This window comes from Tauraco erythrolophus, chromosome W, assembly GCF_009769465.1.
Source record: "Tauraco erythrolophus isolate bTauEry1 chromosome W, bTauEry1.pri, whole genome shotgun sequence".
Taxonomy (NCBI): Eukaryota; Metazoa; Chordata; class Aves; order Musophagiformes; family Musophagidae; genus Tauraco; species Tauraco erythrolophus.
Genome location: NC_141497.1, coordinates 4,702,000 through 4,728,962, shown reverse-complemented (window position 1 = coordinate 4,728,962; position 26,963 = coordinate 4,702,000). Strand labels below are relative to the sequence as shown.

General features: G+C 45.5%; 1 protein-coding gene across 6 annotated transcripts in view; it reads left to right on the top strand.

The window, feature by feature from the left end:
* LOC147526181 (E3 SUMO-protein ligase PIAS2-like) overlaps positions 1–26,963 on the top strand; it is a 63,623-nt gene that overhangs the window by 27,171 nt on the left and 9,489 nt on the right. For 4 of the 6 annotated variants that reach the window (XR_015222960.1, XR_015222958.1, XM_086630233.1 and 1 more), the window contains exons 7-11: positions 21,122–21,227; positions 22,567–22,640; positions 23,532–23,692; positions 25,136–25,269; positions 25,708–25,879. Coding sequence is in view for 3 of the 6 variants with exons in the window: in XM_086630233.1 (XP_086486359.1) it covers positions 21,122–21,227; positions 22,567–22,640; positions 23,532–23,692; positions 25,136–25,269; positions 25,708–25,879 (647 nt within the window). In the remaining 3 variants the exon portion in view is untranslated. Of the gene's footprint in view, positions 1–21,121; positions 21,228–22,566; positions 22,641–23,531; positions 23,693–25,135; positions 25,270–25,707; positions 25,896–26,963 lie in introns of all 6 variants that reach the window. The other 2 variants (XR_015222959.1, XM_086630237.1) reach the window with 1 other exon arrangement.

The following is a 26,963-nucleotide window of genomic DNA, read 5'->3' as shown; positions in this document are numbered from 1 at the left end:
AACATCAAGGCAGCTGTAGCTATTAACAGTATAATAACAGGATGTATTAGATGATTGAAAAATCCTCACCATCCAAAAAGTGCTTCCCACTATTTATGTTCTCCATCCTTCTCTACTCTTTTTACAATTTTCTTTATCTCATTTGCATCATAATGAACTGTCAGCAGAGTTTTCTGTCCGCTATTTCTAATTTCTCCAGTATTTGCATTAAACCAGGATGCTGTAGCAATTTCTTTGTCAAAGTTAGACTTGTTCCTATAGGTGTGGGTATTAACTCGTAGATCAATGTATAGTCTGATTTTAGAATATGATGGGATGTGACAGGAGCAGAATAATGCAAGTCACATCCTGTGGTTCGAGTGAAATTACAGATGCAGAAGTTTGAATGATTTTTAGTGCTTACTTCCGTTTCTTCTACAAATATGGAGCTACATTTTGTTCGTAGACATGCACAACCTTTCCCTGCATATATTATGATTGTCTTTGAGCCAACATCAGGGAGAATTTCAAAATGACACACCTTTTGATCAGTATCAAGACAGATATCTTGTGCTCATATGGTATTACTTTCACTTAGAAATCCTTGTTGTTCTCGCACAATGCAGGATTTTAGATCTACTGTTTGTCATCTGTCTCTTACCCTTTGGGCCCATGTTCTGTGTTCGAAAGGATAAAGCAGGGTTCTGTCATGGTATATCCCCAAAACTATGATGGGATGGATTACAGTTGTTAGAGCATTACGAATGGTTAGTACAAAGGCTGTAACTGTGTGCATGGTGGGGTTACAAGTAAAATTTACCATATTCCACCAGGATTGAAGCTCTCTTTCTTTACTTGTGGCACCATCCCAGACTACCTTTCGGATTTCAGTGGGAAATATCCCTTCTTCTCCTTCTCTTATAATAGAGGTGATACTATAGTATCTGATTGCATCCATAGTTGGGCCTGAACACAACTCAGGGCTAGTGAGATATTGGCTTGTAGCCCGTCAATCACATCTACAATTATATTGTGGTCTCTTATGTTTGTTTGTTGCCAGTCTGGTAAGATTTGTCATGCTAACCACTGGTGAGCTCCTAAAGTCAATAACGAGGATTGTAAGGGCCATTGCAGTTTTGACAGATCTGTAGTGACAGCGGCCGGCTTGTTCATTATGACTTCTGAGTCTATGGTATTCAGAACTCCCAACCCTGTTCCTAATAGCCCCGTCAGGTCTCTTGGTTTTCGTCTTTGAGAAATACCTTTCCTCTTTCTTAGCCAAGTAGTCCATCCTTCATAAGAGGTTTGTAAGAAAGGAGAACACAACGGTTGGATTTCTGAAATGTTAATTTGCATTGATAACTCAACCCTTTTGAGAGACCATTCTGGGTTGAATAACACTTGCTGCTGTCCTTTGTTTCTTGTTACATATGGACCAATTTGATAAATTTTGGGTTCTAGCTTAGGTACTGGCATAGGTCGTGTGGTAGACATATCTCTTTACAATGTGTAACTATCGCAGCGGGCATTGTTGTAACTGGCCCAGCGTTTATTTTAAATTTAAATGAGAGTCCAATAGCACTGTTGGCTCAGAGACAAGCCACTTCAGTGGTTTGCACTAGTGTGAAATTATGCCAACAATCTAATTCTTTAGAAGCACATTATTTGTGGGAGTAATTGAGATAGTACTTTTAGTAATTTGGGATGCCTTTTTATGGGTGGGGCAACTAATAATTTGGCATCCTACTTTGATTTTTTTTTTTCCCTACATTTCCCTGAAGTTGGTGAATTCCCTTTGTATCCTTACTCCATTCTTGTTTTAAATATTCTTGATTTCCATACATAACCACAGTAGATAGATTTAAACCTTCTCGAGCAGAGTATTTCCCCATGGATCCAATATACCTACCAAGGCCACTTGTCACGGACTGCCTGTATCCTCTCACAGTGGGTCGCAACCAAACAGCTGTTGCGACCACGATGTATCTCACAATCAGAAGGCTGATCCAAACTCGCTATTATCTCACTCCAGCAGAGAGCTCTGACTCACACTCTCCAGGGGCTCCTACCACTCCAGTCTCCAGGAGGGAACTGCCCCCCTCCCTCTTGGGAGTGCCCCGCCTTTAAACCTCCCATAGGTCACGTGGTCTCCAGCTGACCGACGTGATTCACAGCACCTGTCTCGACAAGGCACAGGTGCTTCCCATGTAACAGCCAGGAACTTCCTTAACAACTCCCTTTTTTTTTATTTTTGAAAAAAAGGCATCTCATAGCTTTAGGGATTCCATCATTCTGATTCCGTTTTTTTGTCGCCGTTTGTCAGATACCTTGGGGCAAAACCATGGGGGAGTCATTCTTATATTTTTTTGTCATACCAGGTCAGCGGTGGATATATCCACTGTTCTGATGAAGTTGGATACATCCACCCCGGCTGTTCTGGCTGCTTAACCTGCGGCTGCCGTAACATTCCCTCAGGGGTCTTTTCTGGATTGGTCTGCGGCTCCTGCGTTGCTCCCGCAAAGAGCTTGCTAGGGCTGTATGTCACGTATTTCTTAGTTCTTCTTTTGTCATTTTTTGACCAGCCATTGGTGTAAATCCTTGATCTACAGTTTTTTGCAAAATGGCCCATCTTTCCACATTTATAACACTTCAGTTTCTTATTATATGAGGCCATCAAGGTGGTGGCTAGTACAGTCATTTCATGCTCTACAGACCCGACCTTAGCACACGCAATGACCATTTCCTCTAAAGAGGGGTCCCCTGGCAGTACTTCAATAACTCTTCAGCAATCAGTGTTGGCATTATCCCTTGCCAGTTGTTTTGTCAATAGGGCCCGTAGACTGCTGTCATATATTTGTTTTTCTATTGCCCCTTGCAACCTTTCTACGAACTGTAGAAAAGGTTCCTTGTTCCCTTGTTTAATCATAGAGTATCTCACTTGGGGCTCCGCCATTTCTGTGGTGCGCATGAGGGCCTGCATCCCTATTTGTTTGAGCTGCTCAAGAATTTGGGGATGCCATTGGGCTTGTATTGCCGGATTGCTAAATACTTGACCCGTTCCCATCAGGACATCTGTACCAACAGCATAGCATGGGTCGCCTTGAGGTAACTGTATATTGTGTAGTGCCTGACGATCGGCCAACTGCCTCCAAGTGCTCATAAAAATGGAGCGTTGAACTGGCTGGAACATAACCTGAGCCAGATGTTGAAAGTCATACGGCACCAATATCTCTAGGTTTAGCAATCGCAATAATTGTGTTGCTGCTGGGGAATTTGGCCCATATTGTGCTACTGCCTTTTGTATATCCTGTATGACTTTCCATGACCAGCCCAAGTGTTGATTGGGCTGGTTAGAACCCGGGAGGGCCAGTTCCACAGGGAATACACTCGGCCTTCCCCCCATTTCCATCATGGATAATTTTTTATTACTGACTGGTAACCCCAAGACTTGAACCAAGTCCCAGTCCCCAGCCTCTATTGCTTTCATTTTTACCTTGTTCCAGAAACGGACTGGGTCACGAGGTTGAACTGTCGCTGCAGGGGTTCCCAAGGGATCAGGTTCCAATAAACAGACAGATTCTAGCGACTTTTCCCCTGGTGGAGAAACCAGTGGTAACTCCCCAGCTGAGCTGTCACTTGCTTTGAAAGTTTCTCCTAAAATCTCTTTTACTGCAGGGGGGGTCATGGCCTGCTGCAATATCTCCACTACAGCTGCTAACTGCTGGGATACTCCTTGCAGTATTGTCACGGCCTGGCACACTAGTGCTGGCTGCATAGCTCATACCTGTGTCATATATGTTGCTGGATATGAAGTTGCCAGGGGTGGGGCCATTAGATCAAGCGGCGGAGCCGTAGGCGTGACACATCCTGAGGAGGAAGGGGGGGCTGCTGGGGCAAAGGGTGGGGGGCGCTCCAATATCTCCTGCAGGGTAGGGCAGAGTTCCTGCATAGTCCCCGCAACTTTATTGATCTCCGTGAACAGCAAGGATACATCTAATTCGCTGTCCACACTGTCTGGGGCCAGTCCTCGTTCAGACAGTTCATTGTTTCCTTCATACCCTTCGCTCACTGATGCATAGTCTGTTAATTCATCTTCCTCCTTTTCTGCCACCCCCTTTTGAATTATATTATCCAGGGCCCTCCACGTACACAGCAGGTCAGTATCAGTTAAGTCCTTTTTTCCAAGGACTACTTCACAAAGTAGCTTATATCCCAACCTTTTCCAAAGTTCTAGGTTAAAGGTGAAAGTAAGGCTAACCAGGTCTTCGTGTCCCACTGCCCAGTTAAGTAAATTATATAAATCTTCATTACTTATATTGGCCCCCGCAGCCATTCCCGCAGATTTAAGGAAAGTGAAGGTCTGATTTTCCTTTACAAAGTTTTGTCCCATTTTCCGTTCCCAGCAGCTCACCTTGTTCCAGATGTCTAAGTCGAAGCTGATCAATTCACAGCTCTCCTGCTGCTCTCAAGCTTCACTGGGCTCTACCACACTTCATTCTGCAGTCCAAGTAGTTCCCATTCCAACAAATCACATCGGGGTCACCAGATGTCACAGACTGCCTGTATCTTCTCACAGTGGGTCGCAACCAAACAGCTGTTGCAACCACAATGTATCTCACGATCAGAAGGCTAATCCAAACTCACTATTATCTCACTCCAGCAGAGAGCTCTGACTCACACGCTCCAGAAGGGGAGTGCCCCGCCTTTAAACCTCCCATAGGTCACGTGGTCTCCGGCTGACCAACGTGATTCACAGCACCTGTCTCAACAAGGCACAGGTGCTTCCCATGTAACAGCCAGGAACTTCCTTAACAGCCACTCAGTATCATTCTGGCTACAAGTGCTTTCCCACCCCTGAATTATAATTATGACTGTGAGAAAAGTAATTTCCCTGGTTGGACTTGCGTGACCTTCCATGGAGATCTATGGACTCTTTACTCTGGTGTGATGAATCCAGGCATTCTGCTCCTTGATCTTGATTGCTGTGTAGGAGGTGAGGAGTACTTGGAATGGTCCTTCCCACTGTGGTTCCAAAGTTCTTCCTGCAAGAGACTTGACATATACAAAATCTCCAGGTTGTATATTATGTACAGGTCCATCTAGACCTCTGCTCCGAGTTCCAAATACATGTTTTTCAATTTTCTGAGTTGTTTGCTTAATGCCACCATATAGGAAGTCATAATTCCTTCACCAATTTGTGAAGACACCCCCTTTTGTACTCCATAAGGCCGCCCATATAAAATCTCAAATGGGCTCAGCCCTTCTTTTGCTCTGGGTTTGGTTCGTATTCATAAAATTGCCAGAGGCAGAGATTGGGGCCAAGCCAAATTAGTTTCCTGTCCCAATTTAACAATTTGTTTTTTAATCAAATGATTCATTTTCTCTACTTGGCCACTCGATTGTGGCCGATATGGAGTATGTAATTGCCAATCTATTCCTAGATGGTGACTAATTTGTTGCACTACCTTAGAGATGAAGTGTGGTTCCTCTGTCTGAGGATATTACTGCTGGGACTCCAAACCTGGGTATTATTTCTTGGAGTAATGCTTTGGTTATTTCTCGAGCTTTAGCTGTTCTACACGGAAAGGTTTCTGGCCAGCCTGAAAAGGTATCAGTTAGTACAAGCAAATATCGATACCCCCTATTTCTAGGAAGTTCCGAGAAATCAATTTGCCAATGTTGTCCTGGAGCATTCCCTTTCCCAATTTGGCCCATTTCTGGCTGTGCAATGGTCTTTGGACTAGTCTGGAGGCAGAGATCACATTGCTGACTTACTTGTCTGACAGCGGTATACAGATTTCGAGCCACTATACTTTTGATAAGATATTTGTATAATGCTTCCACCCCACAATGGCCTTTCTTGTGTTCTTCTCGGGCTAATGGCCAAACCATATAAGAAGGAACTATAAGTTTTCTGTGTGGTGTCATGGCCCACCCATCCTTATTATATGATCCTTCTAGATCTGTAATGAGTTTACGGTCATCTTTTGTATACTCTGGCTTACCTTCTAAAGATATGCATCCATTGGGGATTAATGCCCCTTCTACCTGTATCTCTTTTCTAGCAGCCTGTTTTGCCTCTCTATCCACCAGTTCATTTCCTCTTTCCAATTCTGTGCTCACCTTCTGGTGTGCCCTGATGTGCATAATTGCCACTCTTTCAGGAAGTTGTACTGCATTAAAAGTTTTAAAGTCTCTCTGCATGCTTGATAGCTTTTCCTTCAGCTCTTTCTAGAGCTCGAGTCAGGGTTATGATTTCAGCTTTCTGTGCCAAGGTGTCAGTTGGTAATGGTCCCGATTCTATTACCTTTTCAGAATTGGTGACGGCGTATCCCGAATGTCGCATTCCACTCATAACATAACTGCTTCCGTCTGTGAACCAGTGTTCTACCCACTTCATGGGGGCATCTTTGAAGTCAGCGCTGCTGGAGTGCGTCGCCTCAATTGTTTCGAGACAGTCACGATTCACTCGTTCTCCAGTGTTCCCACTGAGAAATCAAGCTGGGTTAACAATGTTAGTAGTTATAATTTCAACATCATCCTGTTCGGCCATGATGGCTCGATACCTCAGGAACCTCTGCGGGGAGAGCCAATGTCCCCCTTTTGCTTCAAGGATTGTGGACACCAGGTGGGACACGAAAACAGTCATTTTCTGGCCTAAGGTAAACTTCCGGGCCTCTTGGATATTCAGGATGACTGCTGCCACTGCCCTCAGGCAACTGGGCCATCCTTTTGCGGCAACATCCAGTTGTTTGGAAAAGTACGCCACAGCTCATCTGCATGGTCCCAGGTCCCATGCCAGTATCCCTAATGCTATTCTCTGAGAAAAATGGTTTACTCACATCAGGAAGTCCCAATGCTGGCGCTGACATGAGGGCTTTTTTCAGCTGGTGGAATGCTCGGTTCAACTCCGTATCCCACTGGAGGTAATTTTGGCTGGATGTTACTGAAGAGTACAGCAGTTTAATAAGCAAGCCATAGTTGTATATCCAGAGCCGACACCACCCCATCATTCCTAAGAAAGTTCGTAGCTCTTTCACGGTCTGTGGTTGGGGATCTGGCATATGGCTTCTTTCCGGGCTTGACCCAGGAAACGCTGACCAGCACTGATTTCATACCCAGGATATGTAACTTGTTGCAATGTTACTTGTGCCTTTCTCTGAGAAACCCAGTACCCCTGGAGCCCAAGAAAATTTAGTAAACTTACAGTCCAGATGACACAGGATTCTCTGGTCTTGGTCGCGGTAAGGAGGTCGTCTACATATTGTAATACTTTTCTTTCTTCTTGTGGTGGTTCCCATGACTCTAGGTCTTTTGTTGGCTGGTTCCTGAAAATCGTAGGGCTGTTCTTAAAACCTTGTGGCAACACGTCCAGGTGAGCTGGGTCTTTCGACCACTCTTGGGATTTTCCCATTCAAAAGTAAAGATTTTTCTGACTGGCTTCATGGAGAGGGAGGCAAAAGAAGGCATCTTTTAAATCTAAAACTGTAAACCAAGTCAAATCAGGAGTCAGAGTGGTTAACAGGTTATATGGATTAGCAACCACAGGGTATTGATCCTCTGTTATTTTGTTTCTATGATTGGATGAATCCCTTCCCTATCTTCCTTTTTAGTGGGTATTGTTTAATTCTTACCGCTCTGTGTTCGCTTTTCAAATTTATTACCACTGGCTGGGCATTTGTGGCACATCCCGGAACATCAGTTGCCCAAACTCCTGGATACACCCGGTCAGTGATTTCCGTGTCGATTTTCCTTCTGTGGGAATATTAACTAAAAGCAAGCTCATTATTTGTACATACTGATGATCATTTACATCCAGAGTAATTTCACCTTTTTTGAATTTTATTGTGGCTCCCAATTGTTCTAATAGATCTCTTCCCAAAAGGGCTTTTGGGGAGTTTGGCATATACAAGAATTTATGAATGCCCACTTGCTTACCCAGTTTATATTTTAAAGGTTCAAAAAGTAAGCCTTTTCACTCTGGCCAGTTGCTCCTTTTACTACAATGTAATAATTTCCTAAAGGCATTAAGGCTTAACTTAAAACGTATCTAGTAAAAATTCCATTTCCTTTTGTTCCTCCCGTAGCCTCATAGTGATCTTTTGCAAGATCCCCGGCAGTTTTTATGACTAATTGTTTCTTTGTCTCAGTTAACATTCTGACAATAATTGCCTATCATTCCAATCAGGGTTGTGCTGCTTTATTATGATTTTGGGTGGTGCTTACTGGATCGCTGTGATATTCCTGAGCAGCTGTCTTCCATTCCCTTAAATCATTATAGGAAAATGGTACCTTAATTCTTATTGTCCCACCATCCGGTCCTACTACTTCCCGGAGGGGTGCCTGCAGAATTGTTGCTGTTGGCTACTCTGTTGCTGCCGGCTGTTTTTTCTTAGTGCGGGAGGATATCGGGCTGTCTGGAGGAATAGGGGTCTCGTTTGAATCCTCATTCCGCTCCTGAGACTGAGGGGGAGGCTTGAAAATATTGTTTAGATCTTGTTCTGAGTCCTGGTGGGTTTTACTTATTCTAGTACACCTTTGTCCAATGCTGCAGGCTGAGCAGCAGCCTCTTAATTTATTTTTGTTCTCCCTCTTGTTTTCTTTTTCTAATGCGAGGACTATAGGATCTCGTGGAGGCGTTAGTCCGCAATCTCTCTGTCATTCAGGGTTATTTCGGAGAACAAAGAGCATATCTGTGTATTTAACTTTATCCCATTTTTCTTCCCTTCTTAGGAACAACACATTAATTGTAAAAACGTGTCATAGTTTAGTGTTCCACCCTCACTGGGCCATTTAGCTTCATTTTCTAGCTTATAAAGCAGCCACCATTGGTTACAATATTTGATTAGTTTCTTTATATTCTCCATGCCTCCTTGTCCCACTATATCTTTCCAGTGTGTTAATACACATCCCAAAGGGGATTTTTCATAAGGTTTACTTTTTCCTCCCCCCATTTCACTTACTTTCTCTTTACTCCATTTCTCCCTTTTAACTGCACCTTAATATTCTGTCTGATGCTCATGTGAATAATAATACAATTTTTAGTTTGTCACTCGCTTTGTCCGTCTCTGGCTGTTTCCCTCATGGGAGAACTGAACCGCGGATTCAGACTCTGCACTGGCTTTGTGCACAATTACACGTCTCACTCACACGTGCACTTTTACGATATCACATGCTTCACTCGTCTCCGGCCGCTCTCCTCGTGGAGAACACAGAACCATGGATCAGAATGCCACACTTGCTCCACAGCCGGGCTGCGTCTCACTCGCTTAAACACTCACTCAGTGATTAATCACACAATCACACATTTCAGGGCTGGCCCAGCAAACTTATACAAACATTAAAAGGCCTTATCACATGCGCTGATGTTAGATGATATAAACTTTGAATGGTATAAACTTTACGAAATACACGGTACCAGATTTTACAACAGATAGCAGTATATAGAGATTTCAAATCGTCCCCGTTGCTTTCTGACACCTCTCACCCTTTTCAGGGTATAGGGCCAGGTGTGGCTGGAACGAAATGTCCTCTCTTGTTACTTGCACAAAACACAGAACGACAGGAACAAGAGAACGTATGACAGAGCAGATAACAGACAATTACCAATCCAGCTATTACCCCTCCTGCAGCTGCCAATATTCCATAAGCCATATGACTGTGAGGTTGTGCTACTTACCCACCCCTCTGTGTCAGACTCAGTGTTCGGGCGCCCGAGTGAAGTGGCGAAACGGCGCCTCACCCTATAGGGAAGTAGCGACAGCCTCGGAGTTTGCTCGATCTACCCCCAAGATCACTAGCGGCCTGCCAGTCCCTGGTTCTTGCTGGCCCAGTCTCTTGATCTGGATTCCAGCTCACCAGTCCCTGATTTCAGTCTCTGGTTCTTGCTGGCACAGATTCCAGCTCACCAGTCTCTGATCCTCTAAGGCAGCAAACTCCCCAGGGCCCTCCTTACCGCAGGGCACCCTGCCCTGCCCGGGGACAATGCTGCACGCCGGACATATCCACACGCTTTACCAGCAGCCCCACACGCCGGACGTCTCCGGCCATTCTTACCCAAACATACCATTTGTCCGCGGCTCAGGAAGTCCTTGTCTGCCTCTGGGTAATCGGCTGAGGAGAGGAGGCTCCTCCGAGGAAAGTTCTCGGGGCGCGCTGAGGGGCGTCCGCTCCGCAGTCGGCTCCACAGTCGAGCAGAGAGTCTCCTGGATGGCTCGCCAAAACCGACGTGCAGAAACAGACTCCACAACTCGGAAAGTTGTAAAGTAGGTATGTTTATTGCAGCGCTGGGTGCACGGGGGATCGCTCCACCACAAACGTGCACACCTGCCGTAGCAGTTTTCTTGTATTTATACAGACATACTCATCACCCCCTCCCCAAAAGGGCAGTCTCTCCCAGGAGATCATTTCCATAGCCCCTGCCTCAGGATCCGCCTCAGGCTCCTCCTCGACATGCCTCCTGGTGGTCGTGTGCGGAAGCGGGATTTGAAGACCCCAGAGACGACTCAATATGAGTTAGCTGCAGGAATCTCGTTTATTGCGCAGTTCTTATTGCTTATATAGACAACTTTTGTCAGTCATCTTGAGACCACACCTTTTCTACAGCATTATTGGATGATACATATGCTTGTCGTGTTTAACAGGCTATTTCAAAAAACACCCGCCTAGCGAAGCTCTGCTCTAAGCAAACACTACTCCCTTATCATAATGCATAGTTTTCCTATCCTTAACTTCAAGGGCATTCCGCCCCTGAGGCCTAACTTCCCAGCTCCCGTCTTTATTCACACAGGGTTTTCTTCGTGCAGTCTCTTCAAAGATCCACACTCCAACAAATTCCCCCTTTCTTTTCTTGCACGAATAAAACCCTGTGTAGGAGGCTGGCAATTCCAGTTAATAGCATATTGTTTTGGTACAGCCTTGCAAAAGCAGTTTCTAGCATACTACTTCCCTTTCCGAGGGCTTTACTATTTCCACTATACCCAAGATTCCGCTGAGCAGGAGGGTGTCAATCGGCAGGGTCGTTGTGGAGAAGAGAGGCAGGCACAGCACCTTCAGGGCGTCCCCTGTTTATCCACACAGTGTGCTCTGCAGCCTCCCTCAGCTCCGCTCTGAGCCATCCCTTTTCACCCTCAGCAGAGTCTATGACAAAGGTACTGACACGGCGTTGCCGCACGCGTGGCCAGTGCGTGCAACAAGGCTGCCCAGTATGTGCTCTGCCGGCTAACAGCGGCTTTTGCGAATCGCAACATGTTGTTCAATAACAATCCTCCCAGCTTCTCTTTTCAAAGTTACATACTCACAACTAAGTCCAGTTTGTAATTCTTTGTCATTAATTCGGTACCAGTTAATTCTTTTCTTTCCAGTAGCTACGGGTGGAATCCATACACCTTCTGATTGGAGAAAACACACAAAGCATATATACAAGCAACTTTCACACACGTAATACACCAAACAATAAGAAAACATAAAAACAGTTTACATATCAGTATGCAATCTTCTATTACAATTCTTTTGAGCCATTTTCCTCATTCTGCGTCTCTGTCATTGCTTTACGTTTCTTGCTGGTAACCAGTATGGACCTGTGGGAAAGAGAACACAAGCATACCCTCTTCCCCATGTAAGCAGAGGCACAGGGCCTTCCCATGAGTTGAGCCCAGTTTCTTATAATATACTGTTGTTTTTTCGTACAAAAATGGCACTGGGTTTAAAATTATGATCCACAGCCGTAGTATGTTGCCTAGAAACAGACGAATTAAGAAAATTTAAAACATATGTAGCTTTGTCTGAGGATTCTTGTGGGGAAATATATGGAAGGCTCCCCCTTTTTTGTTTTTCCTTTTTATTTTTTTTTTTTTTTTTTTTTTTTTAGAATCAATTACCCTTTTGAGTACAAACAATCGTGATTTGTGGTGGATGATCATCATCTCAGCTAGTGCACATAATCCTCGTGATGTAAGACCAAAGACACTAATAGGAATTAAATGCACCAACGTGTCAGTGATTACTGTTGACCAAAACATTTAGCTGCCAATATCTCTGCTTTATAGTGTTCCCAGCCCACATTCTGACACGCCTTTACTAAATCTGCAATCGTTTTTGCCCAATTTCCGATAAGATCAAGAGCTCGTTGGCAGTCTGTGTTAGCATTTTCAATGGCTAACTGGAATATCAACACATCTGCAGTAGCCGGATTTTCTGTTTATCTCTGAACTGCCATTTGTAGCTGATCAAGGAAATGCTCATAAGGTTCCTGTGCTCCCTGCCGAATGGAAGCAGAGGAAGCCTCCCCTGTCCCAAAAATCAGGGACATGTCTTAATGCTCTCTTAGCCAATTCAGTCAGTTGTTGGAAAGCCACTTGCTGTAACCCTGCCTGTGCCTGATTTTGACATGTGTGACATTTTATTCGTCCCAAAATATTTAGCTCTCGATTTAAGAGATTTAACACCTATAACACTTTAGCTATTGTTTCATTGGGAGATTTCCCCATCATTCTTGTTTTAAAAGCATATTCTCCAAAGTACCATGTGCGTGTTCTATGATCGGTTGCCCAGTAGGATTGTACGGAATACCAGTAACATGCTCAATACCTTATGATGACAAAAATACATATGTCTGATAAGAAGTGTATGCCAAAGTTCCTGCGAGCGTAAACCACGAGGACTAACACCATTCAGTGGTGGCACGATCATATTTTAACAGCTACTACACAATTGTACGATTGAGCGGGCTTGCTCTCTTGTTATACCAAATTGTCACCTAATAGCATCAGCATTCTGATGGTAGAAGTCATGCAAGATGTTTGCCTGCACGAGCGAGTTTGGTACCAGAGCTGCACTCGTGAGAGGCTCAGCTCGCCTGTTCCCTTCTGCTATAGGCCCTGGCAGCGTGGTGTGCGCTCGCAGATGTACAATGGAATACGCATGTTTACGGTTTTGCAACACTGATATTAATTGTTGAAATTGCTGGAACAAAGGAGGATTAGTTATTCCCCGCAATGCCGATCGAGCCGATCCAAGTTAAGATGTGCTGTCTCTTGGTACAACCTGGGCCCCGGGCCTCAGCCGGGCGGGGGGGGCGGGGCCAAGCGGCCGCTCTCCAGGCGCGGCCGGCGGGGGGGGGAACGGGGTGGGGGACGGACGGGGACGACGACCCAGCAGCCCTGTGCCGGCCGCCCCCCTTGTTGTTGCTGTTGTTGTTGCCGCGTCTCCGTCCCTTCCAGCCGCGGCTCGCTCCGCACACGAGCGGCAGCGCCGAGGCAAACGCCGCGCCCGCGGCCCCGGCCGGCAGCAGCAGCGGCGTTCCCGGGGCGCGGTGGGCGGCGCGGCGCGGGGGTCCGCTGTACCGACTTCGTTGGAAGAGGGGGAAAGGAATAAGTCTGTCTGTCGTTCGGGGCCCTGGATCAAAAGGATTCGATGATGACTTTTCCAGGCCGGCAGCTCCGCACAGCTCCTCTGCCGGTGGGGCCGCGGGGGAGGCAGGGATGGGGCTGCTGGCTCTGCCGGTGCCAGCGGGGCTGCCGGGGCTACCGGGGGAGGCAGACGCTGATGTTCCCTCGCCCTCGCTCTCTCCCGCCGTGCCCTTCAAGGCCTCGAACACAGCACACCAAGCTGTCAGCTGTTGCTGCAGGGCAGCATCCCCACGGGTGGCTGCGTCCCAAAGTTTAACGTCTATAGTGTCCCAAGTCCTTGTCATGTATATATTTGAAGAATTTGCCTCTGGTATGTGAGCTGATACCCAAACCAGGAGTACCAGGAGTTTTATCAAGTCAGAACTGTTAATGGTGCTGTTCTGTTTCTCTAGCACTTTTGTCAACACCTTAACTACAGACTTATGTTCTGTTAAAGCCATGCTTCCCATCGTTCCCAGTTGCTTACCTCCTCCTGTTGAGGCAGGTGTCGCTTATTTTTTTTCTTCGGTCGCTTACTTCTTCTTTCTTTTGGTTCCTAATTCGTGACAGTAGATCTGCTCCGGCTTTCCTCTATAGGCCGCCTGTAGTCACTCGTCCTTCCTTCTGCGAAATTAGCACACTCGTTCAAAACAAGTATAGGGTCCCGAACGTGAGGTTAGCTCATTGTCCGAGAATATCCCGAACGTGATTTTAGCTCATTCTTCGGGAATGTGTCGAACGTGAGCTTGGCTCATTCTCCGGCGCGACAGTGGATCCACTCTGGCTTTCCTCTATAGGCCGCCTGTAGTCGCTCGTCCTTCCTTCCGCGAAACACTCGTTCACGACAAGTAATAAATATTCCGAACGTGAGTTTAGCTCATTCTTCGGGAATCTCCCGAACGTGAGTTTAGCTCATTCTCCGGAATGTCCCGAACGTGAGTTTAGCTCATTCTTCAGGTATATCCTGAACGTGAGTTTAGCTCATTCTCCGGGTCCCGAACGCGAGTCCAGCTCATTCTCCGGGTATACCCCGAACGTGAGTCCAGCTCATTCTCCGGGGCCGTGGCTTGCCCCACGTTGGGCGCCACTGCGGAAGCGGGATTTGAAGACCCCAGAGACGACTCAATATGAGTTAGCTGCAGGAATCTCGTTTATTGCGCAGTTCTTATTGCTTATATAGACAACTTTTGTCAGTCATCTTGAGACCACACCTTTTCTACAGCATTATTGGATGATACATATGCTTGTCGTGTTTAACAGGCTATTTCAAAAAACACCCGCCTAGCGAAGCTCTGCTCTAAGCAAACACTACTCCCTTATCATACTGCATAGTTTTCTTATCCTCTACTTCAAGGGCATTCCGCCCCTGAGGCCTAACTTCCCAGCTCCCGTCTTTATTCACACAGGGTTTTCTTCATGCAGTCTCTTCAAAGATCCACACTCCAACAGTCGTGGGCAGGGGTCTTTGGGATGAAGGCCGTAGGTCTTCCTCACTGTGTATTTTTCACTTCTTCCCTAAAATTCCTGTTTTGGCTGGGCTTGCAGAGCCAAACCATTTCCCAGCCTGGCCTGGCCTTGAGTGAACACCTGGTTGTCTCCTACTTGTTATTGTTTGAAGACAAATGTTAGTTCTTGTTAGTCCTTATCTCTCCTCTTTGTCTGTTTTTCTCCCTATGGGTCACGAGTTACAACCTTGCCATCATTTATTTTGTCTCTCTTACCGGCCTTCTTTCTGGATAGCATTCCACAGCAGGGATTAGTATTTGATAACTTCTAACATTTCACAGAGCTATTTCACAGAGCTATGTATTCCAGAGTTTTATGCAGTCTTGTGTCTACTCTTATACCTATCCATAGAAATAATAGTTAATATAGTTTTATACCTATCCCCCTATCAGTCTTGCCAGGCACAGAGGTGAGACTGACTGGCCTGTAGTTCCCTGGGTCTTCTTTTTTCTCCTTTTTAATGATGGGGGCTATGTTTCCCCTTTTCCAGTCAGTGGGAACTTCACCAGACTGCCACGGCTTCTGAAATATGATGGATAGTGGCTTAGCAACTTCATCTGCCAGTTCCCTCAGGACCCGTGGGTGCCCCTCATCAGGTCCCATGGACTTGTCCACCTTCAGGTTCTTTAGATGGTCTCAGACCTGATCTTCTCCTACGGTGGGTGGTTCTTCATTCTCCCAGTCCCTGCCTTTGCCTTCTGTGACTCGGGCTGTGCAGCTGGAGTTCTTGCCAGTGAAGACTGAGGCAAAGAAATCATTGAGAACCTCAGCCTTCTCCATATCTCGGGTAGCCAGGTCCCCCGTTTCCTTCTGGAGAGGGCCTACGTTTTCCCTAGATTTCTTTTTATCACTGACATATCTATAGAAGTTTTTCTTGTTGCCCTTGATGTCCCTGGCCAGATTTAACTCTATCAGGGCTTTAGCTTTCCTAACCTGATCTCTGGTTGCTTGGACAGTCGCTCTGTATTCTTCCCAGGTTACCTGTCCTTGCTTCCACCCTCTGTAGGCCTTCTTTTTGTGCCCGAGTTGGTTCAGGAGCTCCTTGTTCATCCATGCAGGCCTCCTGGTGTTCCTACCTGACTTTCTCTTTGTTGGGATGCACCGCTCCTGAGCTTGGAGGAGGTGATCCTTGAATATTAGCCAGCTTTCTTGTGCCCCTCTTCCCTTCAGGGCTTCATCCCATTGTACTCTACAGAGGAGATCCCTGAAGAGGCCAAAGTCTGCTCTCCTGAAATCCAGGGTAGTGAGCCTGCTGTGCACCCTCCTTGCTTCCCTAAGTATCTTGAATTCCACCATTTCATGATCGCTGCAGCCAAGGCTGTCCTTGAGCGTCACGTTCCCTACCAGCCCTTCTTTGTTGGTGAGAACAAGGTCCAGCAAAGCATCTCTCCTCGTGCTTCCTCTACCACTTGGAGAAGGAAGTTATCATCCATGCATTCCAGGAACCTCCTGGATTGCCTGTGCCCTGCTGTGTTGTCCTTCCAACAGATATCAGGGTGGTTGAAGTCCCCCATGAGGACCAGGGCTCGTTAATGTGAGGCAGCTCCTATCTGTCTGTAGAGGGCCTCATCTACTTGGTCCTCCTGGTCAGGTGGTCTGTAGCAGACCCCTACTACTATGTCCCCTGTCCCTGCTCTCCCATTAATCCTGACCCATAAGCTCTCAGTTGGGACCTCATCCATCCCCAGGTGCAGCTCCAAGCACTCCAGCTGGTCTTTGACATAGAGGGTAACCCCTCCTTCTCTTCTCCCCTGCCTATCCTTCCTAAAGAGCCTGTACCCTTCTATTGTGACGGTCCAGTCATAGGATTCATCCCTTCACGTCTCCGTGATACTAATAAGATCATATCCCAACAGACGCGCACACACTTCTAACTCCTCTTGCTTATTCCCCATGCTGCGTGCATTGGCATAAAGGCATTTAAGTTGGGCCCCAGATGAATCTGACTTCCTGGCTGGAGCGGCTGGAATTCCCTTCTTCTGTTCTTCAGGTACTTCTAGCATATCTTTATCAATCTTGATATTACCCCCCTCCCCCTTTGAATCGAGTTTAAAGCCCTGTCAATGAGCCCTGCTAGCTGTTGCACCAAGACCCTCGCTCCCCTCTGAGAAAGACAAGTCCTATCTGGTGCCAGTAGGCCTAGTGCCATGTGGCCCATGCCATTATCAAAAAAGCAAAAATTGTGGCGATGACACCAGCCACGGAGCCACTTATTAATCGACTGAATGCACTTGCTTCTTCCAGTGTCATTGCTCTCAACTGGAAGGATGGACGAAAATATTACCTGTGCTCCAGATTCTATGTTTCAAAGTGAGATTTCAGTATAAACTTGTATACACTAAAATGTAAAAAAAAAAAAATGGAGAGAAAGCTCATGTTCAGAAAATAAATGAAGGGCAGTACTGACAGCAGAATTGCTTTGTGTGGTTTTGTTTGTTGTGTTTGTTTTTGGTTTTTTTTCCAATACAGAGGTGAGGGGAAATATCTAAGCCATTTCTTCCCAATCATAAAGCACAAGAATCTTGAAATTACTGCAGGGTTGTACGTTGTGGTCTCGGCCTCCGCCTCTCCTGCTGACCCCTGCTTTCTTTCTTCCCTGTATCTGCCAAAACATATTCTCATGGAAGCAGATGAATTGCCATGAGACGTATCAAGTGAGTTCTCTGGTTTAATGTTGGTGCCCTGCTCTAAGTATCAGAACTTGTATAGCAAGCTGTCACTATTCATCCTCTAAATGAGACCCTTGGGGGCAGTGTGGAGTGGCAGTGGGCTCACATGGAAAGGGCTTATTGGCATATACTTGACTGAGCAAAGGAGGCATTAATCCCACAGAGATGGTCAAACTTGACGGTATAGAATTCTTTCTGTAGACAATAAACAGTGCAGTGTATGGTCATTATTTAAGGCAGAAAAAAAAAATCTGTTTTTTCTTAATGGTTTCCCATGCATTTAGATAACTATCTGCTCATCTAGGTAAGAATTTGTTTTTTCCTGTAGGGTGGTAAAGGAGGAGCAGGGCGCAGTAGGTGGTGGTGTTTAAAATTCTTGTGCAGGACCCAGACAGTATAGGAGCCATATAAGATGGCTGGCAGGGAGTAGAAATAAGAGATTGTAGGTTGTGTTTGTTATACAGATGAAATCATTATTATTCTGCAGAAGTGGGACTTACAGAATTTTCTCTTCATTAGTGACCTTGAAGATAGAGTGAACACTGAAAAAAAGCTGGCAAATGGTGTGAATTGTTGACCTTCTATGATGAGGTTATAGCATTGGTGGATAAGGGAAGAGCAACTGACATCATCTATCTGGACTTGTCCAAAGCATTTGACACTGTCCCGCATGTCTCTAAACTGGAGAGACAGGGATTTGATGGATGGACTACTCAGTGGATAAGGAATTGGCTGGATGGTCACACTCAAAGAGTTGTGGTCAACGGTTCAATGTCCAAGTGGAGGCCAGTGACGAGTGGTGTTCCTCAGGGGTCAGTACTGGGGCCAGTGCTATTTAACATCTTTGTTGGTGACATAGACAGTGGGATCGAGCGCACCCTCAACAAGTTTGCAGATGACACCAAGTTGTGTGGTGTTGTGGACACGCTGGAGGGAAGGGATGCCATCCAGAGGGACCGTGAGAGGCTGGAGAGGTGGGCCTGTGAGAACCTCATGAAGTTCAACAAGGCCAAGTGCAAGGTCCTGCACGTGGGTCGGGGCAATCCCAAGCACAAGTACAGGCTGGGTGGAGAATGGATTGAGAGCAGCCCTGAGGAAAAGGACTTGGGAGTGCTGGTGGATGAGAAGTTCAACATGAGCCGGCAATGTGCGCTGGCAGCCCAGAAAGCCAGCTGTATCGTGGGCTGTATCAAAAGGAGCATGGCCAGCAGGTCGAGGGAGGGGATTCTGCCCCTCTACTCTGCTCTCGTGAGACCCCACCTGGAATACTGTGTTCAGCTCTGGAGTCCCCAACACAAAAAGGACATGGAGCTGCTGGAGCAGGTCCAGAGGAGGGCCACGAAGATGATTCAAGGGCTGGAGCACCTCTGCTATGAAGACAGGCTGAGAGAGTTGGGGCTGTTCAGCCTGGAGAAGAGAAGGCTCTGGGGTGATCTTATTGCAGCCTTCCAGTACTTAAAGGGGGCCTGCAGGAAAGCTGGAGAGGGACTTTTTACAAGGGCGTGTAGTGATAGGACAAGGGGCAATGGATTTAAACTGAAAGAGGGCAGATTTAGATTAGATATAAGGAAGAAATTTTTCACTCAGAGGGTGGTGAGGCAGTGGAACAGGTTGCCCAGAGAAGTTTTATATGCCCCATCCCTGGAAGTGTCCAAGGCCAGGTTGGATGAGGCTTTGGGCAACCTGGTGTAGTGGAGGGTGTCCCTGCCCATGGCAGGGGGGTTGGAACTAGATGATCTTTGGGGTCCCTTCCAACCCTAACCATTCTATGATTCTGTGATGTCATGGTTTAGGCCGACCCGGCAACTAAACTCCACACAGCCGCTCTCTAACTCCTTTCCCAGTGAAGTGGAGAGGAGAAAAATATAATAAAAGGACTGAGGGTCGAGACAAGAACAGAGAAGGAGCACCCACCAACCATGGTCCCGGGCAAAACAGACTCGAATTTCTCAAAGCAGAGCAATTTATTGAGTCACTTAAAAGGACAAAGGGAAACAAAACCAGTTACTTGAGAGGATAAAGAAAAACAAAGCCAGATCTTAAAAACAACACCTCTCCCCCCTCCTTTCCTTTTCTTCCCAGCTCTACCTCCTCCCCCAGCGGCGCAGGGGGGCAGGGAAGGGGGGAGTGTAGGTCAGTTGTTACTGTCGCTTCTCTCTTAAAGGAGAAGGAGCCCTTACACCACTTTCCCTTGCTCCAGTGGATCACCTACTCACGAGGAAAATCCACAAACTTCTGCAGCGTGAGTCCTACCCGCAGGATGCGATCCTTCCCCATCGGATTGCTCCAGTGTGGACTTTACCACAGTCTCGGATTCTTAGGGAGTTGTTGCCACTCACTCTGGCGTGGGTCGTCACACGGACTCTGGATGCCCCTCTACCTTGTCATGTGTCCCATGCTCCATGACCGTCCTCAGGCCCAGGCGTCTCTTCTCCGGTGTGGGCTTCTCCAGGGGCTGCGAGTGGGTCTCTGCTCCACCGGGTCTGTCCTGGCTGCAGGGGGGCCACCTGCCGTCTCGCCACCGGTTGCAGGGGAAACTCCGCTCTGGCACACCTTGTCCCATTCCATCTTCACTGACCCGGTTTCTGTGTGGCCATTTCTCTCAGATCTCAGTCCTCTCTGGGTGAACTCGGTCCAGCGGGCACCCCGGGAGTGGGGCGCTCCTCGAGTTCCCCAAGTGGCTCCGCCACGGCCATCCCATCCTCAGCGGGTGGTGCCAGCCCGGTGCGGGCAGCTGCCAGGCCAGGAGCTGGGGCATCGCCCTCCTCCCTTCTCTCCTCACTGCCGGGCAAAGCACCTTTTCTGGTTCCTTTGTCCCGACTTAAATAGGGCAATTCGCAGAGGTGCCCGATTGGCTCAACCCCGAGGGGGATGGGAGTCTGATCTTGTGGCCAGAGAAGGGTCTGACCCGGTTCTGGAACCAGGGAAATCACAGGGAGCAAATCCCCTCTTCTGCCACCAGAACCCCCCCACATCAAACCATCGCATATGAATTAGGGAATAGTAGTAGATGCTAAGGAATGTGACCAGCCTCAGAGGAGTGGATATGGTGTAATGAGGCTTGGCTTAAAAGTGCAGAGCAAGGTAAAGAAAAGGTACAAATAAATTGGTGCAGCTGTGTGCCATTCGAAGGTATTGTTTTTGCACCTGAAAGAGTATTAATCTTTTCTTTTGTCACATAATTGTCTTTGAGCTCCCTCCTAACAGATTGACACTGGAAGGATTTAGGAGACAAATATGAAAAGTTCTTAGAAACTGCATGTATGAGAAGGTGTGTCACCAGTCTAAATCATCTTTCCAAGAAAACAGCCCAGACTGTCTTTTGGTTGTGGAGTTTTTCTTTGTTAAGTCACAACTGGAGTAAGATAATTGGACTTGATTGGCAGGAGAATTCTGGCAGAGTATCGGACTCTTTCACAGTAATGAAGTAATCTGTCAATGCTTTTCATAAATATTAAGCAAAAAATCAGCATGTTTTTGTTTTTACTGTATGCTACAACTAGTGTAAATAGTAATCTGTTATCATAGTGGAAGTACTATATGAAATTAATATTTAATCTTTAATCACTCTTTTTGTAGAATTACTCCATGTCTGTCTATCTTGTTCGTCAGCTCACTTCAGCTATGCTTTTGCAGAGGTTAAAAATGAAAGGTATCAGAAACCCCGATCACTCCAGAGCACTGAGTAAGTCAAATTAATATGCCTGTCTGTACTTTTTGTGAGGGTGGCTGGTAGCTCTTTAAAACTGGAGCTGGTAATAGGGGATTTGCAGTGTTTTGAAAGGAAAGTTCATGCCCAGAGTATCAAAGGTTCACTTTGCTGTTGCTGAGGCATCATGTGCTTTTTCAGTGAGGGTCCCTGAGCTGGTAGGGAGGCACACCTAGAGATCCCATCTGAAATGTTCTTACGGGAATGCTATGAGCACCACTTACTGTGGTGGGCTGTGAGGTGCAGGTAGGGTAGATGCCCTAAATATGGGTTCTCTTCACTTGCATATGATGCTGATTGTCTTGTCTTTGTACCTCACTCACTGATGATTATTTTATTTATCTCTCCGCATGTCGGGTTGAGTTTGTTCTACTAATTGTTGTGGCTGTTTGTTATTGCATCTGCTGCACATCAAACAATCTTGTGATGCAGTGTTTGCCAGTTACTTATCAATGGTGAAACCATTGTTGTTTGATATGGCTATGAACTAGTTTCCTAGATGCTTATTTTTATTTTGTTTAGATAGCTGGAAACAAAGTTGTTTTGGGTTAGGCTGCTCCAGCAACCAAACCTCACACACAGCCAGTCACTCACCCTCCCCCACCCCCAGGAATGAGGGAGAGAATTAAAGGAGAAACGGGAAACCTGTGGGTTAAGATAAGAACAATTTAATACAGATGATTTAATACACAGTGTAGATGCTCACCACCCCCTCGTATGCGAAGCCCGTCTCGTCCCGAAGCTGCAATCCCAGACGAGCGCGAGGCCCCGAAATAGAGAGGGGCAGAGAGAGAGAGAGAGTACTCCGAGAGTGGGAGTACTGGGAGAGAGAGAGAGAAAAAAGCAATAGAGCAAAAGCGCAGCAAGCGCAAAAGAGCAGAAGCGGCGAAAGAGCCAAAGCGCAAAAGCCCTTCTGTCCGGCTGACCCTCACTTTTATACTGGGCATGACGCTGCATGATATGGAATACTAATTGGCCAGTTTGGCCCTCAGTCTTAAGTTCCACCACAAATCACAAGGGGAATCGTGTCCCCCTTGTCCCAGCTATGCTCCCCCCTTATCCCGCCGTGTTTCTGCACTCTGGCACACTGAAAAGTCCTTGGAGTTTCACGTCCAACCACAAACATCAGCTTGCTATCAACATTCTTCTCAGAGTGAGCCTCTGAGTAAAACCAAAACATGGAGCTCTTCTAGCTGTTAAAAAGAAGAGCTAACTGTCCCAGCTAAAACCAGGACAAAAGTACATACACTGGTGAATCAAGATTAGCATTTTAAATAATGATGTCTGTGTATAACTTCTTAATTTATTTCAATAGTTAAAGAAAAACTAACTGCAGATCCTGATAGTGAGATTGCCACAACCAGTCTCCGGGTATCCCTGATGTGTCCTGTAAGTATGGCTGGAAATTACCATATACAGATTTGTATTTTCATCTTTAGTGCAGAGTTGGGCTGCTTTTAAAAGGCCCCACTTTAGAAATGTCACTAGCTTTTGTTATATACTGATTCATTAATATAAAATTAGTGGGGAGAAGAGTGCATCTACAAGCACCTGATTGTAGCAGCATTCAACCAACTATGGTTTAGAACTGTGAATGCCTCAGTTATAATGCAGTCAGAATCAAGTTGCTACTCGTGTGTATAGTGAGGTCTTTAGAAGGAGTAATCTTGTATATTGAGGCATTGAGACTAATTAGACAGGGTGACAATAATTAAAGGATACAGTGATAAATAAAACTTTGAATTTCCTCATCTTGGTGGTATTGCTTATATTGCCAGCTACTATAACAAACAAAAAAAATTGTTCATTGTGTAACAAGATAACACTGCCTTGGGGCTTCTCTTCCCAGGTAGAAACTGGCCTCGTGTTAGTGACTGGTCCGTGAAGTCAAATGTTAAAATGAGTATTATGCTGTTCTGAGTCTAACATAAATGGAGCTCACAAAACCCCTTGAAATATTTGGCTAAAAGAAAATTATAAAAGCGAGTGTTTCAATAGGTCTTCTAATAAAAATAAAATACTAGAAATAACATTACAGGCCCATTAGAAATGTTTCTGACTGTTTTCAACTCAGTGAAGACTTTAAGTAGCTTCATTGTTCCTTTTAAGTGCACTATACATGCTTTGATAGGGTGGATTTGCCTGCAGTGACCTTAGCACTGGGCACCTCTCTAGTGAGAAGAGAGTTACTTCACCAACTGCCTCTGATTTCATCAGTTAGCCATCCAGGCCTGCTTCACTGTCTTCTCTTCTGACACTCTCTAAATGCATCTCCTGCAGCTGGGGAAAATGCGATTGACAATCCCATGCCGGGCTGTTACTTGCACACACCTGCAATGTTTTGATGCTGCTCTTTATCTTCAAATGAATGAAAAGAAGCCTACCTGGATCTGCCCTGTCTGTGACAAAAAGGCAGCTTATGAGAGCCTAATACTAGATGGGTAAGAGACTGGGTTTCCAGATTACAGAATTACTTAAGTTTTTTCATTATGCACTTGATAGCTACTTTTGTGACTTGAGGTTTAGCTATTTCATACTGTCCTGGTTTTAGCTGGCTACTCAAACCCCGGCTTCTGGTGCTTGGCACAAACGCAGGTGCTGTACTCAAGCCCCTGTGATAAGCACTGTAGCTACTCAGACCGCATTATTGGTTGTCCCACATTGGGCACCACAAAGGACTGTTGTGATTTAGCCCAACCAGCAACTAAAGGCCACACAGCTGCTCACTCACCCTCCCCCACCCCCAGGGGATGGGGAAGAGAATTAAAGGGGAAAAGGGAAGGAGAGTCATGGGTTGAGAAAGAACAATTTAATACTGCTACTACTATATGAATATATATATGTACAAGGATAAATATATACAAATGAGTGATGTACGGTGTAATTGCTCACCACCCCTTTCACGAGGCCCGTCTCGTCCCGAACTAACGATCCCGAAACAGATAAGTCCTGACATTGCAATCCTGAACGAGTGAGAGGCCTGAAAAGAGAGAGAGAGAGCATTCTGAGAGTGAGAGCCCTGGGAAGAGCAAAGGCCTTTCTTTCATGTTAACCCTCATTTTTATACTGGGCATGACATTGCATGATATGGAATATTCCATTGGCCAATTTGGCCCTCAATCCTAAATCTAAGTACAAATCATAAGGGGAGTTGTGGACCCCCTGTCCTGACCATGCTCCCCCCTATCCTGTTGTGCTCCTGCACACTGGCAAGAACCCGGCAGCTGAAAAGTCCTTGAGACCTCAGTGCCAACTATAAACATCAGTGCGCTATCAGTGTTCTTCTCATAACGAGTCTCAGACTAAAACCAAAACACAGAGCTCTTCTAGCTGCTAAAATGAATTAACTCTGTCCCAGTCGAAACCAGGGCACATACTATTTTATTTGTCAAATAGACTGGGAGGAACCATTAGACTCTGTTAGTTTCTTTTCCCATGAAATGAACTACATAAACATATCTCCTAACTGCATCATCAATCTCTCAAGCCTCAGTATATCTCCTCTGGAGAAATCCAAATGTGACATCTAAGGATAGGTCTCCCTTTTACATTAACCTATCTGAAGCTATTAACTTTAAAATTTTAACTTAAATTTATAAGCTGTGTCAAACTTTGAATCAAAGGATGATGATTTCTGCTTCTGTATGAAAATCTATGAATTGCAGTAATGTTGGAGTGGAATGTGGGTAGGTTGGAATACTGTTTTAGGTCTTGATGTCTGGATATCTGCAAAGGCTGTAATTACAGGCTTTCAGGTAAGATGAACTAGGGAGAGAGTACATGCAATGGGTCAAAGGTGATAATAATTAACTTTTCAACTGTGTTTTTTTTTCACTTGAAAAATTTCACTTGGAATCAAAATTGAAACCACTCAACTTTTTCAGGCTCTTTATAGAAATTCTTAATGAATGTTCAGATGTGGATGAGATCAAATTCCAAGAAGATGGCTTCTGGTGCCCCATGAGGCCAAAGAAAGAAGCTGTGAAAGTCTCAAGTCCACAGTGCACCAAAATAGAAAGTATGTACATCTGGGTACTGGTTGCAAACAAACAAAAATTCTTGGAGACTTAGTTATAGCTGGGATAACGTATATGGATGTTGATGTTTTTGTGGGAGGTTTAATACTTCCCAACTTATTTTCATTTAAACTTAGAGTTGTATCTGAAAGTGTGCATTTGCAGGTTTTGTCTTTGTTTTTTATAATAGCACTTAAGAAAACAAAAGGTTGATCTTGTTTTAGGTCCTTAAACTGATAAGTTAATCTTAAAGCTTGTGCTTTAATGTTCTCAACATGATACAGAATGCTACTAATAAAACTCTTCCTGGGCCATAACATTCTCTGTAATGGCCAGGAAGATGAGCTAAAACAGGATTTGAGTTCCTGGTTCTGTTGCAAATAGAAACTGCTGATGTCAACAGCCTTTAAAAAACAGTGATATCTTATTTTCTCATTTAGGTTCCAGTGTTGTTAGCAACCTGTGTTCTGTGATGGTGGCCAATGAGGTAAACAAGAAGAAAGTTGATGTTATTGACTTGACAATAGAAAGCTCTTCTGATGAAGAGGAAGATCCTTCTGCCAAAAGGAAGTGCATATTTATGTCTGAAACACAAGGAAGCCCAACCAAAGGGTTCGTCAATTTTAAAGTTAGTTGTTATTCTGTAATGTCTCAGATAAACTGATGTGTAGATGAATGGACTTGTAATCTCTCCACACTTCCAGAAGAGAATTTCTAGGGCCTCTCCTTGCAGAAGGTTGTATTGATACAGTACCTTTGTACAGGTAAAACACTATTAAATAGTTTTACATCTCACAAAAGACTTATTTTGACTGTTACTGTGTTTGCAGGGATATTTCTCCATAGAAAAGGAAGCTGATTTAAGCTAATGGACAGGATTCTTCTGAGAAAGCAGATTATGCCAAGTGGAGGAGCTTTATGCATTCTTGCTAAGTTAGTGTCATCTTAAAGGCTTTTCTCTCGCTGTGTGTTATACCCTTTATCTAATCTGCTCTGGTGCCCAGGAAACCAGGCTGCGTTGTGTGTTTCTTTCATCCTGTCAGTCTTGGAAGGGAGGCTCTTTGCTGTTTTGAATCAAGACAAGCTTTTCCTCCATTTCTCCATTAAACTCTGGAATGTCTTGGATGCTGTTGTTGGCCATGGTTATCAGTCAGCCCTGCACCTTGGTTAGCACAACCAATGACTTCTCAAGTCTTCTGTCAACTTCTCCATCTTTGTAGTCATGCCTGACTTCAGCAGCAGGCTTAACCAGCTTCTTTACTTTTGTGCTGCTTTCCATCTGTCCTAATCTATGTAGCTCAGCTGCCGTTACTGTTTGTGGCTTCCATAAAGTTCTTGCTCTTGGCCCATAGGGTGCAGGAGACCTGCAGGGAGAGAGGGGCACTGGTTAGGCTCACCAGTAGTCACTGCTTCATGAGGCAATTCCAAGTGTCAGCTTTTAGTAATGGCTTATTGATTAGTCCTGCTGCATGCATGAAGTGTATGTCTGTGTCTCTCAACATAGTGGCTTATGTCTTGTACTAAAATAATAACAAAACCAAACCCCTTCTGTTTTGCCAGCTCTTGAAGTAATGAGCAGGTGTACTGTGTGTCTAGTCCACAGGAATGTGTGGTCTTTGGTGAGCAAATAGTTGGTCATCTTCAACAACTTTCAGCAGTGATACTGAAATGCTGTTGCTTGTTGTGAGGACTGTGG